A 15,905-nucleotide genomic window follows, 5' to 3' on the forward strand; every position below is an offset into this window, starting at 1 on the left:
ATTCACTGGTCCTGACACTAACTGCTCCACTCTTACTCCTCTGGATTGGTAGAGCAGTTTTAATGAGCTCATAAATGCAACTAAGGTGCTGGATTGGAGGTGATACTCTAAAAGGGTGGACACCAATCCTCCAGGATGCTTTCTGTACCCTAAATATTCATATGGATATGACCATTATTTTGGGCATCCCTAACAGGTAAAATACATCAATCCTAGAACCAAGAGATGGAAGTGGGAGTGGGTTCACTTAATGTTACACCCAGTCATTACTTGGGGAATTTGTGCTTTCCATCCATGTAACTTTAGGCTCTGTGGACTTAGAGATCCTTGTTTCTGGAGCTGAAAATGCCCAACGGGGGACACGGTAAGAACTCCATTAAACTTTAGGCCATGCCTGCTGTCTGGTAACTTTGGGGTCCTTGTGCCAAAAGAAGAAAGGACAAAAGGAGTCATCATCTTGGCAAGAGTAATTGACTCTGATCACCATCCCAATGAGATCAGGGAAGAATATGGCACTTAAGGGATCCACTAGGACATCTCTTGATGCTCCCAAGCCTACTGTAGTAAATATATAAGTACAGTAGCCACAACCTAAAAAGAGAATGGTAAGCAGGCAAGCTGCCTAGACCAGCAGAAGTGCTAGCAGAGGGTGAGGGGAAACTAGAGCAGGATGATGAGGACCAGTTATGGCCAGGAAATCAATGGCAGTATTGGGGCTGTAGTTTGTCCCTTTCTCTTGAAGGTTTCCCATGGAAACTAAATAAGTAGAATCCTTAAGAAGCTGTTCCCATCTAGGGTGAACTTAACTCTAAGAAGCAAGTGAATTTGCATGGTGTAATTTGCTTGTTCACATAATCCACTCATTTTTCTATAGCACTGTCTTACTGATTTGTAGAACCTTTTTATATAGTCTGAATATTTCTTTTATGTATGATGAAAAAGTAATTTCCTAGTCTGTAGTGAGTCTGTAAGCAGTATTGTGTCCCCCAGCCCCCCATAAAAGTTTTTAATTTTGATAAAATGAAATTTATCAATCTTCTTTACATGGTTTAAAGTGTTTTAGTCACCTTTAAGAAATCCCTGCCCTGATGTCATAATTATATTTCTTCTACAATCTCTTCAATTTAAAGTTTTTTTCTTTTATGTTTAGATCATTTATTCATATGGAATTTCTTTTTGTTGATAGTGTGAGAAATAAGGATCTAGTTTTCTTTCCCCTTCATCTAGAAAGCCAGTGGTGTCCTAACCATTTATTGAGTAGTCATTCCTTTCCATGTTAATTTGCTACTTCTTTCCTTTGTAAGATTCCCATGGATGGATGTATTATTATTATTTTTGTTATCCTCTATGCTTCTTTTTTTGGGAGAGGGAGGGTGTGCTGTGTGGCTTGTGGGATCTTATTTCCCTGACCAGGGATTGCACCCGGTCCCTCGGCAGTGAAAGCTTGGAGTCCTAACCACTGGACCGCTAGGGAATTCCCCTCTATGCTTCTTTAACTGAAGTATATTTGGTCCTTGAAGTGTGCTTGGTATGTTGGTGGTACATAAATATATAGGTATCTTTTTGGAATGTCAATTTCACCTAGAGAATATGAAAAAATTTTTGAGTAATTGAATAACTGGGAATTATTTGAAGACATCTTTCAATGACAATAAATAGGATTGTATTGTGGTATTATGGGGAGACCATTTGAGACTATGTCCCCAGTCTTCCAGGTGGTACATTTTTCTCTGCCATTTAAGAGTACTTTGATGGGAAAGGGTGAGAAGGACTGCTTTACATCCTTACATGAATTTTTTTTCCCCGAAGTGTTCTGTTTATTGTTCCATGTATAAATTGTGAGTATTTACACCATTGTTCTTGCTGTGATTTCTGCCTGGAATGTCATCCTTCTTTTGTACTTCAAAGCCATCAAATTCTTCAGGGCCCAACACTGTTCAACCTGTTTTCTGAGTCTTTCTCCAGCTGATCCTTGATACTGCCTCCTTTGAACTCTGGTCCTTATTAATTCTCCTTTGCATTAAGTACTAGTTGTAATAACTAATGTTTATTGAAAGCATACTATATGCCTGGTATATTTCTAAACATTTTAACTGAATTAGCTGATACAAATCTCATCAACTCTGTGAGGCAGATCTCTACCTCCCTACACCTCAACCCCTGGAAGATACTATTTCTTTTTCACAAGGAAGTTGAAGCACAGTGAAGGTTAATAATTTGTCTAGGGTTGCAGGCCTAACAAATGACTGAAGAGAAGGAGGCAAAATGGCTCCAGAATCTGTGCCCTTAATGGTGCTCTATTCCCTCTCAGCTGCTCAAGGAGTGAATCTACTACTGTTTTGACACTTAGCAGACACAACCTTGTCCCTTTGTTTTATGGACCCTTCGTCTTGCCATAGGGTAGCATAAACCTTATAATTCACTGCCAAATGGATCTAAACCTTCTCATACTAAGTAGTTACATGATGGTTTGGATACTCTAGCATCACAGATAATGCTGTGAGATTTCCTGGATCTGAAGCTGTTGGGTTTGGCCAGATCTGGAACATTCAATTGGTAGAAAGATGCCCAGAAATGCCCAGAAATTAGGCGACATAGATTTCTAGCCTGCACTTAAACTATGACTTTTGACAGGTCATTTTGTTTTACTGCCTGTGGAAAGGGGAAAATAATATCTAACTCAGCCTTTATCTTTTAATCATGTCTTTGTATAGATTTTTAAGCTTTTTAGAAGAACAGACAGTTGTATGCATTCAAAGTAGTATCATACTCATAATTTGTTAAAATAGCATTATGTTGGTGCAAATTCAAAAGAATATATTATCAGCATAGTAAGATTGAGAAACAAAGTTCTTAGCAAAATGTCTTTTTTCTTCTAAAGGACCCTCTCTTCCTCTGCATACCTGTGTATATTTTTGTGCATACATGTATGTGCTTGTATGTATATATGTTTAAATATATGTGCTTCTAAAAGTATTGTACCAATTTTTTCAAATGCTGAAAATGATATATTTTTTCTGGGCAAAATTACTATATTATATAAACTTTTGAAGAGATCCTGGGGGTCTGTGTCTTCTTATACTTTGTATTGCTAATCCCATCTGTCATAGAGCCTTCTATATCACATCCCTAAATATAATATCATAGGGTATAATATTCTTTTTTTTTTCTTTGGTCATGCCACGCAGCTTGTAGGATCTTAGCTCCCCAACCAGGAATTGAACCTGGGCCCTTGGCAGTGAAAGCGCAGAGTCCTAACCACTGGACCACTGGGGAATTCCTGTGGTTATAATATTCTTGATTGAATTAAAACATTCAGGGAAAGTCTGTACCATATACAAAGTTTGTAATTATAGGTGATATGGAAAATTTAAACTGATAAACATCAGTTATATTGAGAGAAAATATATTCTTATTTGGAAAAAAAATTAACAACTTGTGTAACACCCCAAGGTATCTGGAATTATCAAAGTGGGAAGAAACCTTAGATATAAATTAGAATTTGACTTCCTCATAGTTCCTCATATTGTAAGAGACAAAGCTGGGATGGCAACCTAGGTCTTATGATTACCTATGTGAGGTTTAATTATATCATCATAAATCTTTAGTAAATCACTTCAGTAAGTAATTTTTATGTGGTCAGTGGTAGCTTTATCTTTTTAAAGAAGTGTATTCTGTAGACAGAGAATGGACGTATGGATACGGGGAAGGGGGGAAGGGGGATGGGATGAACTGGGAGATTGGGATTGATATATATACACTACTATGTATAAAATAGATGACTAATGAGAACCTACTGTATAGCACAGGGAACTCTACTCAGTGCTCTGTGGTGACCTAAATGGGAAGGAAATCCAAAAAAGAGGGGATATATGTATATATATAGCTGATTCACTTTGCTGTACAGCAGAAGCTAACACAACATTGTAAAGCAACTATACTCCAATAAAAATTAATTAAAAAAGAAGTGTATTCTAGAGTTAAAGAGTTGTCTTTGGTAAGAAAACTACCTTTTATGTGGTAAATGCAGGATTTATCGTTTAAGGAAATGCATTCTAGAATAAAAACTTCCATGGCATGATCTTAGGACATGTAGGTAGTTTTTCACAGTGGTTTCACATATGTCCTCTCATTTGAGTAACATTTCTGGAAGAGAGTTAATTTAGGGATTACTATTGCTTTTATGGGTAAGGCAGTTGAACACTTAGGTTTTAAAACAATCTGGGGAACAAGTCTCAAGCTTGTCTATTATTTTATTGATTTTCCTTAGTGTTTATTGGATATTTAAAATGACGAATTGAAAATGTTAATAAACATTGAGCAAACATTGATATACTTCGCTTTTAAAAACAAAAAATGACAACGTTATTATTTTCTATAGACTTAATTTTTTCAGAGCAGGTTTAGATTTACAACAAATTGAGAGGAAGGTACAGAGATTTCTCATTTACCCATTATCAACATTGTTCACCAGAATTGTCCTTTTTTTTGTTTTTTTCTTAATACCAAGGATGAACCTATATTGACACATCATTATCACCCAAAGTCCATAGTTTACTTTATTTTTTAAAATTATTATTATTTTTTTTATAAAGTAGGGCAGGGGATAGAGTGAGACACTGGGGATTATTATTATTATTTTCTTTAATAAATTTATTTATTTATTATTTTTAGCTGTGTTGGGTCTTCGTTTCTGTGCGAGGGCTTTCGCTAGTTGCCGCGAGCGGGGGCCACTTTTCATTGCAGTGCGCGGGCCTCTCACTATCGCGGCCTCTCTTGTTGCGGAGCACAGGCTTCAGACGCGCAGGCTCAGTAGTTGTGGCTCACGGGCCCAGTTGCTCCGCGGCATGTGGGATCTTCCCAGACCAGGGCTCGAACCCGTGTCCCCTGCATTGGCAGGCAGATTCTCAATCACTGTGCCACTAGGGGAGCCCCCATAGTTTACTTTAGGATTCACTCTTGGTGTTGTACATTCTATGGGTTTGGACAAAAGTATAATGACATATCCATCATTATAATATCATAGAGTATTTTCACTGCTCTAAAATTCCTCTGTGCTCTGCCTATTTCTCCCTCCATCCACCACAACCCCTGATCTTTTTATTGTCTCCGTAATCCCTTCTCGGCCTTTTGGCTAAGATCAGGTATATTGTCTCCGTAATTTTGCCTTTTCTAAGATGTCATATAGTTGGAATCTTATACTTTGTAGGCTTTTCAGATTGTTTTCTTTCACTTAGTAATATGCATTTAAGCTTCTTTCGTGTCTTTTCATGGCTTCATAGTTCATTTGTTTTTAGTGCTGAATAATATTCTGTTGTCTGGATATACCACAGTTTATGTATCCATTTACCTATTGAAGGACATCTTGGTTGTGCCCAAGTTTTGGCAATTATGAACAAAGATTCTATAAACATCTGTGCGGGTATTTGTGTGGATGTAGTTTTCAACTTCTTTGGTTAAATACCAAGGAGCATAATTGCTGGATTGTATGGTAAGAGCATGCTGTGTTTCATAAAGAACCATCAAACTGTCTTCCTAAGTGACTGTACCATTTTGCATTCCCCCCAGCAATGTATGAGAGTTCCTGTTGCTCCACATCTTTGTCAGCATTTGGTGTTGTCAGTATATTGCATTTTAGCCATTTTAATAGGAGTGTAGTGTATACCTCATTGTTTTAACTTGCATTTCCCTGATGCCATGTTATGTGGAACATCTTTTCACGTGCTTATTTACTTTCTGTATACAGGCATACCTTGGAGATATTGTGGATTCAGTGCCAGACCACTGCAATAAAGTGAATATTGCAATAAAATGAGTCAATAATTTTTTAGTTTCCCAGTGTGCATATAAAAGTTACGTTTACACTGCACTGTAGTCTATTAAGTGTGCAATAGCATTATGTCTAAATAAAAGTACATACCTTAATTGAAAAATACTCTATTACTAGAAAATGTTAACTATCATCTGACAATGCAGTTGCCACAAACCTTCAGTTAGTAAAAACCACAGTATCTGCAAAGTGAAATAAAGCAGAGCTCAATAAAATGAGGTGTACTTGTGTCTTCTTTGGTGAATTGTCTGTTAAGGTCTTTGGCCCATTTTTTAAGAGGTTTTTTCCCCCGTATATTTTAGATAACAGTCCTTTATCAGGTGTTTTTTTTCTCTTGACGTCATCTTTAGCAGAGCTGAAATTTTTAATTAAAAAAAAAATCCAGCTTATCAGTGATATCTTTCATGGATCATGCCTTTGGTGTTGTATCTATAAAGTCATTGCCATACCCAAAGTCATACAGGTTTTTTTTGTTTTAATTTATTTATTTTATTTATTTTTGGCTTCGTTGGGTCTTCGTTGCTGCACGTGGGTTTTCTCTAGTTGCGGTGAGCGGAGGCTACTCTTCATGCAGTGCACAGGCATTGCGGTGGCTTCTCTTGTTGCGGAGCATGGGGCTTTAGGCATGTGGGCTTCAGTAGTGTGGCCCACGGGCTTAGTTGCTCCACGGCATATGGGGTCTTCCCGGACCAAGGCTCGAACCTGTGTCCCCTGCATTGGCAGGCAGATTCTTAACCACTGCACCACCAAGGAAGCCCCGAGTCATACAGTTTTTATCCTACGTTATACTCAAGGAGTTTTATAGTTTTGCATTTTACATTTAGGCCTGTGAGTTAAGTTTGGAGTTAATTTTTTAAGGGTATAAGGTTCATTTGTAGATTCATTTTTTTCCATGTGGATGTCCAGTTTGTTGAAGAGACTGTTTTTGCTTCATGTGTTGCCTTTGCTCTTTTGTCAAAGATCAGCTGAGTATATTTATGTGGGTCTATTTCTAGGCTATTTTGTTCCATTGGTATATTCATCTATTCTTTTACCAATACCACACTGGCTTGATTATTGTAGTTTTGTAGTAAATCTTGAAGTCAGGTAGCATCAGTTTTCCAACTTTGTTCTTCTCCTTCAACATTATGGTACCTATTCTGGTCTTTTGCCTTTTTATATAAACTTTAGAATCAGTTCGTTGATGTCCATACAGTAACTTCCTGGCAATTTGATTGGAATTGCATTGAAGCTATAGATCAAGATGGTAAAAACTGACAACTCAAAATATTGAGTCTTCCTTTCCGAGAACTCTTTCTGTCCATGAATATGGAATATCTCTCCATTTATTTAATTCTTTTTTTATTTTGTTCATAGGAGTTTTATAGTTTTTCTCATATTGTCCATATTTTGTACAATATCTTGTACATATTTTGTTAGATTTATACTTAAACGTTCAAATTTTTGGGCGCTAACATAAATGGTATTGTGTTTTTAATTTCAAATTGCAGTTGTTAATTGTTGGTACATAGGAAAGCAGTAGACTTTTTGTATATTGTATCCTGCAACTTTGCTATAATCACTTATTAGTTCTAGAAGTTTTTTGGTTGATTCTTTTGGATGTTTAACATAGACAATCATGTCATCTGTAAACAAAGAGAGCTCTGTGTCTTCCTTTCCAATCTGTATATCTTTTATTTCCTTTTCTTGTCTTACTGCATTAGCAAAGACTTCCAGTATCATGTTGAAAAGGAGTAGTGACAGTAGGAGACAGTGAGAGTAGGAGACAGTCTTGCTTTGTATCTGATTTTAGTTGGAAAACTTCCAGTTTCTCACCATTAAGTATGATGTTAGCTGTAGGTTTTTTGTACCTAGTCTTTGTCAAGATTTTTAATTGACTTGTTAGCTCTGGAAAAAGAAGAAACAAGTTGATTAAACATCTTGACAGAGGAATATAAGCAGTTAAATATTCTTGATGGAAGAAAATAAAATCTAAAAATAAGTTGTTCAGAGAGAAAAGAGGCAGGCACCATTCTGGTTTTTAAAAACAAAAGAAAAGGGCTTCCCTGGTGGCGCAGTGGTTGAGAATCTGCCTGCTAATGCAGGGGACACGGGTTCGAGCCCTGGTCTGGGAAGATCCCACATGCCACGGAGCAACTGGGCCCGTGAGCCACAACTACTGAGCCTGCGCGTCTGGAGCCTGTGCCCCGCAACGGGAGGGGCCGCGATAGTGAAAGGCCCGCGCACCGCGATGAAGAGCGGTCCCCGCACCGCAATGAAGAGCGGTCCCCGCACCGCGATGAAGAGTGGCCCCCACTTGCCGCAACTAGAGAAAGCCCTCGCACGAACCGAAGACCCAGCACAGCCAAAAATAAATAAATAAATAAAAATAAAAGTAGCTATAAAATTAAAAAAAAAAAAAAAAAAAAAAAAAAAAAAAAAACAAAAGAAAAACCATAAAAATATCTTTGGGAATGGGTAATAACTGAGGATTTGGGCTTTTTCAGCAAATTTTCCTATGTTCTGCAGAATATAAGATTTTGTTTGAAAAAGTCCCTAGCACTCTTGGAGGCAAAAGATTGCCCACATACTGCTCTTTTGGTTGCTCTGCTGCTAGATGAAGTGAACTAGCAATAAGGAACTTTTTCTTCTGTTCTTTTTTTATATCACTAGTTTTCATGTATATAATCTGTAAATACATATATTGTAAGTATGTAGAAAAAGATCTGGCCACGTAAACATGGAACTTAACAGTTGTATGTTACATGTGGGAAGTGAGATGTAGAGCAGAATGAAGTAGAACTTTGAGTTTTTTCTCTATATACTTCTATATTTGAGCTTTTAAAAAAGAATTATTCTTTTAGCAATTAAAATCAGAAAGGGAAAAGTATGGGCAAATAAATTATTTAAAAAAAACCTTAATACTGTTGAAATCCTTATGATTTAAGGTAGATTTTTAAAAAGTGGAGATGTAGAAGTGACGGTGGTAACAAATTATATGTCTGAGATTACAATATGACTTTTAGAAATATTAAAGTGTTCTATCTTACCTTGTTAACTGAATTATTGACTGAGTCTACTCTCCAAGGCCTTGAAATATAGAATATTCTATGTAATGGCTCGATGGTTTTTATTTCAGATGGCTCCTTGCCTATAAATATCTTTAGTCAGTGTAGTTCTAAAGTATGCTCATTTTCAACTTCTCTAGTTGGATTTAATTTCCTCCAACCACAGAGATTAGGCAAAATGTACCACTCCCAGTCTTCCCAATCCCAAGTGAATTTTCTGGGGTTTTATTGATCTTGAATAATGACAACTATGATCTCTGTTCTCCCTCTTAGGGATTTTTTGCCTCTATTTTTTGATGGATTTTTTTTTTCCCTCTACTTTAAGATAGAAATATGCAAAGGTCAATGTTAGTATTTTACTTATAACTAACCTTAAATATTCTTATTTATCTGTATCATACTTCTCATTTAGCTTATTCCATAAGTCAACTACATATTTGGAAGAAATCAACTTTTCCCTTATTTATTAGAATTTTTCCTTTTTATTTATTATTTTTTTTTGTGATGTGATGTGTTTAGAATAATAATAGGCCAAATTCCTGCCCTCCATTCTAGTGGAGGTTACAGAAAATCAACACATAAAGAAATAAATAATTTCAAATAGTGCTAAGAAAGGAGTGGTTAGGGTTGGTATGGCCCTAACATATAGAGTTGGGCAATATTACAACTGGAGGACTACATACCAAAATGTTTAAATGTTTGAAAGTATGAATCAAGCTACGTCTTTAGTGCAGCCTTAGTTCCAACGCTGCATCCTGAGTTCCCAGGAACCTGAATCTTTAACACCCACAGGCTAAAGCAGCTACTTTCTTCTGGTCAGCCTTTCCACTTGCTAGTCTGATTACTAGCATGGATCTGCTCGGGCAGGGCGGGGCAGGGATGATTGGGTGGTGCCTGGACCCATCTAATACAGTATATGATCTGATCCTGTCAATTCGCAGGAATCTCAATTCGCAGGAATCTCGTTAACCTTGCCAGCTCCTTTCTTTTCCAACTCAAGACTTCCAGGAAGTTCTAAGTTCTTCCCCAAATTGTACTACCCAAGAAGGGAGGAAATAAGGGATGGAGGTATTTGGGAAACTCGGCTTGCCTGGGCAATCACTTTGGTGAATTTAGGACAGCCAGGTTTAACTGATTAAAGATTTTATAAGTAGCCACTCTTTCTAGGATTTCTCAGGGCAGAAGCTGTGGTGATTTTCTCCTTTCTCCACATATACTAGGTCACTCTCAGTTCTTTATCCTCTGGCCTGGGGGCCTCCTTCAGCTAGCACCTCTCCCTTTTGAGTAACTGCCGCTTACTCAATTGCTAACTGACCTTTAAAAAACTTCCTTACAAGGCTGAAAGGGGAAAAAAAGTTTTTGTTTTAGTGATTATGATATGCAGGGTTCTCTAAAGTGCAGGCCCCTGCCAGGTCTAAGGGTAATACTGGATTGAGAGTGGAGTTGACCCTAGACTGCTCTTTTACGTGCCTCTTTGACTTCCCCCTGTCCTGCTATCTGAGTCCTCCCAGATCCCAAATCAATTTTTAAAGACTTGTATATTGGTTTAATTTGTAAAACTAAACTGGTAACCCACCCTTGGGATACCTATGTCTGAAGTAGGCTCCAAATGAAAATGAACTTTTTTCCCAAAGGTTTTTAATAAGAGTTTAAGTAGCAATGATTAATTTTCCTGGCCCCCCGCAGCGCCCCCCCTCAAACAAAGAAACACCAAAACAAAGGCAAACTATATACAGAGTTGTTGCCTATTTGAATATTAGCTTAAAAGTTATGTTATATTTTTCTCCTTACAGGTGTGAAAGTTGCGTGGATTTACTCTTTGTGAGAGGAGCTGGAAACTGTCCTGAGTGTGGCACTCCACTTAGAAAGAGCAACTTTAGGGTACAACTCTTTGAAGATCCTACTGTTGACAAGGAAGTTGAGATTCGGAAAAAAGTGCTAAAGATGTAAGTGTTAATGTTTGAATGATTCAGTTCACAAAGAGGACTTTAACAATTATTTCTATAATTGATATAATTATTTACTTGTAGAAATGTGGACAGTTTGGTAAGTGAATAAGTATAAATTCATCTATGTAATTGTTCAACGTTAAAAAATTTATTAAGGTCTTAGAGAACTCAGTAATATTAATTATCTAATCTTTTTTTTAATTTGTCTGCATCAGGTCTTAGTTGAGTCATGTGGGATCTTTTGTTGCGCCCCACAGGCTCTTCGTTGTGGCGTGCGGGCTTCTCTCTAGTTGTGGTGTCTGGGTTTTCTCTTCTCTAGTTGTGGCATGCAGGCTCCTGAGCGCGTGGGCTCTGTAGTTTGTGGAACACGGGCTCTCTCTAGATGAGGAGTGCAAGCTCAGTAGTTGTGGCGTGCGGGCTTAGTTGTCCCACCGCATGTGGGATCTTAGTTCCTCGACCAGGGATCGAACTGGTGTCCCCTGCATTGGAAGGCGGATTCTTTACCACTGGACCACCAGGGAAGTCCCTAATTATCTAATCTTTGTTAGAGAAGTGTAAATCTTTTTTATTAAAAAATTAAAAAAAAAATTTTTTGGCTGCTCCATGCGGCTTGCAGGATCTCAGTTCCCTACCAGGGATTGAACCCAGACCACAGCAGTGAAAGTCCAGAATCCTAACTACTAGGCCATCGGGGAACTCTCAGAGAAGAGTAAATCCTCCAATTGATGGCTTCACAATTTATTTGCTTTATTTATTCTTTAATTTAATTAGTAAATATATACTGAGTACCTACTCTGTTTGAACAGTGTTATACATATTAGGCCCTCGAAAGGCTTACAGTACAGTAGCTTGGATAGCATAGACATAGACAGTAAAATAGGCAAACAAAACAAATATGTGATTATACATTGAGAAAAATGCTATGAAGTTAGGGACTGAATGTCATTGCGAGTCAGTGATGTAAGGTAAGGCCTGAGGAGGTAACATTTAAGTTGAGATTGAAAGCTATTAGAGAAAAATCAGCATTAGCTACAGTTTATTTTGATAGATCTCTCTGTGTGTATGTGGGTACATAAATATTTCTAATATTCTTTTTCACTTATGATTTAGTTTTTTACTCTTTGTTAATAGTTTTGGATTTCATTTTATCTGTACTTTTGTTATAAGCCACTTTATTGTTTTTTATTTATTTATTTTTTTGTTCTTTTTTTTAAAAACATCTTTATTGGAGTATAATTGCTTTACAATGGTATGTTAGTTTTATTGTTTTTTAGGTTTAAAGAATTAATATCTATCTATCTAGGTGGTCTACATTTCAACCTTGGTCACCAATGTTTTAGCAGCATCGTTTTAGGTACTTTACTAGATAAAGTGTTACTTTATCAATACCCCAAGCTACTCTTTTATTTTTTGGATTACTTATGGGAGATAGTCTCTTTTAGATTCTTATCTTTTTCATTAAGCCCTCTCGTTTTCTAATTCTTCACAGGCACACTTACAATATTTATAGATTTTCTTGATCTAGCATCCTTTAGACTGTAACTGTCATGAAAAACAGGCAGGTGTCTTTTTATTTATTTATTTTTTATTTTTATTTTTTGGAGAAACATTTTATTTATTTATTTTATTTTTAAAAATTTATTTATTTATTTATTTATTTTTGGCTATGTTGGGTCTTTGTTGCTGCACTCAGGCTTTCTCTAGTTGCGGCAAGTGGGGATTACTCATCTTTGTGGTGCACGGGCTTCTCATTGCAGTGGCTTCCCTTGTTGCAGAGCATGGGCTCGTGGGCTTAGTAGTTGTGGTGCACGGGCTCAGTTGCTCCGTGGCATGTGGGATCTTCCTGGAGCAGGGATTGAACCCGTGTCCCCTGAATTGGCAGGTGGATTCTTAACCACTGTGCCACCAGGGAAGTCCCAGGAAGGTGTCTTTTTAATTAATTTTAGTTTTCTGGAAATTAGTGACTCTATTTATTAGAAGTAAACAATATCATAATTCCAATGATAGACCTTGTTTAAGCTCATTTCCCATTTCTTCAGTGTCCTAATTTCTTTATTTTTCCCTTAAGTCTTAGGATTTTACATGTTGTACCATTCTCTCCTGATTCTACTCCTTCTGTGTAGTCATAAGAATTTAAGAACAACATTCTTGCTGTAGTTACAAACCTAGTGTCAAGAAAACTGTTTTATGCCATAAGCAGTCCTTTTTTATGTATCATGTATGAATTAGTAAGAACAACCAAATCAGTTAGTTAATATTGAAAGCAAATGATATGGAATATGTTCATTTTTTTCTTCTCTTAAAGATACAATAAAAGGGAAGAAGACTTTCCTAGTCTACGAGAATATAATGATTTCCTGGAAGAAGTGGAAGAAATTGGTATGTTTTTAATGCTTGTACTTTTGGTGTGCTAACCTGTGTGCTTTTATCTTTTAGATGCCTAGGAGAACATCTCGTATAAAAGTCTCTGACAGGTTTTGTTGTGGTAGCTGATGTTTACCTAATTACTTTGCATTGCACTTAAAGGACATACTTAAGTAATAAACATTTTATCTTAGGAAAAATATGACAAATAGAGGTACTACTACTTTATAGCTGGGAAGGAAGGCTGTATGTGTATATATCATCTATATGTTGATGATGTATTAGAGTAAACAAGAAAAAAATATTCAGTTTTTTAAGAAATAGGATTTCCATGAACTGTATCCATGGTGACTAAAGCCATATGTTGTTTATCATCATTTATGCTTCTGTGCATGCAGTAATTTGAAAATACTTTGAAGCAGTTGACCGTTGAAGTGGCATTCTATTATTCAGTGTTATTCTAGAATCTGAAGTTAGAGTAATCTTAGTGCTTATTCTTTCTATTGTGATTAGTCAAAAAGAAGCTTTCATCAAAAGAAAGTATTGTTTCTGTTTTTTTTAATGAGATTTCACAGATGTTAAAAAGTCTGAATTTGTTATACATCAATTAAAATAATTAATGTTGTTTTTTAAAAACTTGCCATAATATTACTCACCAGAGGTTTGGAAATAATACAAAAATTATAGACTATGAAAATTAGAACAAGACTAAGAGAATTAAACAGTTATCTTTTTATTCTTCTCTCAAACCTGATAGCCAAGCTATACTCACATTATTTCGTATTTAAAATATGATTATAATAAAATTTATCATTCTTTAAAATATTTATATATGGTAAATATTTAGAAAATTCAAATTCCTGAGGAATGGAGTATTCTAGTTCCTTTAATTTCTTCATTAACTAAGAAAAACCCAGAAAACCTTTTGTTTCACCTGTTATTGAAACTTTTCTAAAATATCTAAGTTCATTTATTATATCATAGCAAGTAGCATGTACAGACATAATTTAGGCTTTTTCTGGGATCTTTTAGTGCCTTGGAGCCATTGCTTTTTTATTCTAATTGTATTCATTGTACTTTGTATGTAGTCTTAGCAACCATGAATGGCTATGAACTTTAGCTGAAAAGATGGTAGAATTGGGAGTGCTGAGACAAAGTAGAAAAGTTAGGATATAGACTGAGAAGATAAACTGAAAACAAATCTGCAAGAATGGGCAAGTGTGCAGGTATGTAGAAATCTGACTATACTTAGATATTTGGTTTAGGACAGGCAGTTGGACACCAAGCAGGAAGACACTCAGCTTACATTTATTCTGAAGGCCGTGTTGTTATTCAAAAGTCTGGTCAGGCAATAAAGGGAAAGGAGATTATAGATGTCACTGAGCAAGTTGAATACATGGTCACAATTCCAAGCAGGCAGGTAGGATAATTAAAAGAAACTGATGGACCAAGAAGGTGGGGAAGATGGGATCTTGATTCTGGAACAAGGTTTCAGTTGAGCCATGATTTTAAGAAATACATGTTTTTTGCTATGAAGTTTGAAGATATGAACAACCTGAGGGCCCATAGGTAAAACCATGTCCAGAAGTGGGAGCTAGGATTGACAGGTAAGAGCAAGTCCAGATATTAGGGCTTACAATATGCCATTTTTTCTTTACCAGATAAGGAAGCTGGCTCAGAGCATTTAATCTGAAAGTGATTCTGCTATTATGTATTGATATATTCATGAAGGACTATCTTTAGTTGCATTATGTTGACACTCTCTTAACAAAACTACTCTTAATTGACTCATTGGAGTAACTGATATTTCCCAGTCCTTCTGTAACATGTACTGACTGATGATCGAAGCGTAATGAATGCATGATGAATCTTGTCCATTAGAAGATTTCTATACCTCTGTACTTCTCTCACCAGTTCAGTTATATATCGAGTTGGTTGTACTGGTAACCAAACCTTCTTATGCCAGTTGTACTTGTTATTGTAATTAAGTAATTTAATTAAATAGTTTATAAGATTGGGAAAAATTACAAACCTCTAGAAGGATTCTAGTTCTCAGGTCCTTGGTCCATTTTAAAAAGATGGAAACTGAGCAGTATAAATGACAGGTATGGTTTATACATGAAGGAAGCACAATTCCCATTAAAAACTGTACCTTGACTATGTGTTATTACATTAGAGAATGACTATACACTTACTGCTTATGCTTTAAGTTAAAGTGTTGAAGGAGAGTGTATGTATGTTTCCCTTCTTTAACAGCCTTTTCTAAGTAATCAACTACTGATCCTGATCATGGTGGACAAAGAGCAGTTCTGCTGCATTTGAAAATATTGATGAAGTTTGGGACCTCACTTCATGGACTTATAGTTTATTTTCTGAACTTTAGCTCAATTCAGCAAATAGTAATTGTTCTATGTGAACTATTTACTTGCTGAGGATATATGATCTTTGTGTTCAGTAAGTTCATACTCTAAGGGGGGAGATAATTATGTAATTATAATTTAATGTGAAAGCAGTGTAGGCATTTATTTATAAAGTGTTTCAGGAATATAGATAGCAAAACAGTTAATTTAGCATTAGGAAATAGAGGTAAAGTTTGAACACATTTGAGTTCGATCTTAAAAGATGAATAGTAGTTTACCAGGTAGAAAGAGGATGGAAGAACATTTGTAGCAAAAGACAATAGAGATAATAAAGGTGTTGAGCATGTTGGGTAAT

The 15,905-nt window shown here is 36.2% G+C and overlaps 1 protein-coding gene across 6 annotated transcripts in view; it reads left to right on the forward strand.

The window, feature by feature from the left end:
- Positions 1–15,905, forward strand: part of MNAT1 (MNAT1 component of CDK activating kinase) — a 225,492-nt gene that overhangs the window by 35,570 nt on the left and 174,017 nt on the right. For all 6 annotated transcript variants that reach the window (XM_059914352.1, XM_059914354.1, XM_059914353.1 and 3 more), the window contains exons 2-3: positions 10,671–10,823; positions 13,132–13,205. In XM_059914352.1, the coding sequence (XP_059770335.1) occupies positions 10,671–10,823; positions 13,132–13,205 (227 nt within the window). The remainder of the gene's footprint in view (positions 1–10,670; positions 10,824–13,131; positions 13,206–15,905) is intronic.

Source organism: Balaenoptera ricei, chromosome 2 (genome assembly GCF_028023285.1).
Source record: "Balaenoptera ricei isolate mBalRic1 chromosome 2, mBalRic1.hap2, whole genome shotgun sequence".
In the NCBI taxonomy this organism is placed as follows: domain Eukaryota; kingdom Metazoa; phylum Chordata; class Mammalia; order Artiodactyla; family Balaenopteridae; genus Balaenoptera; species Balaenoptera ricei.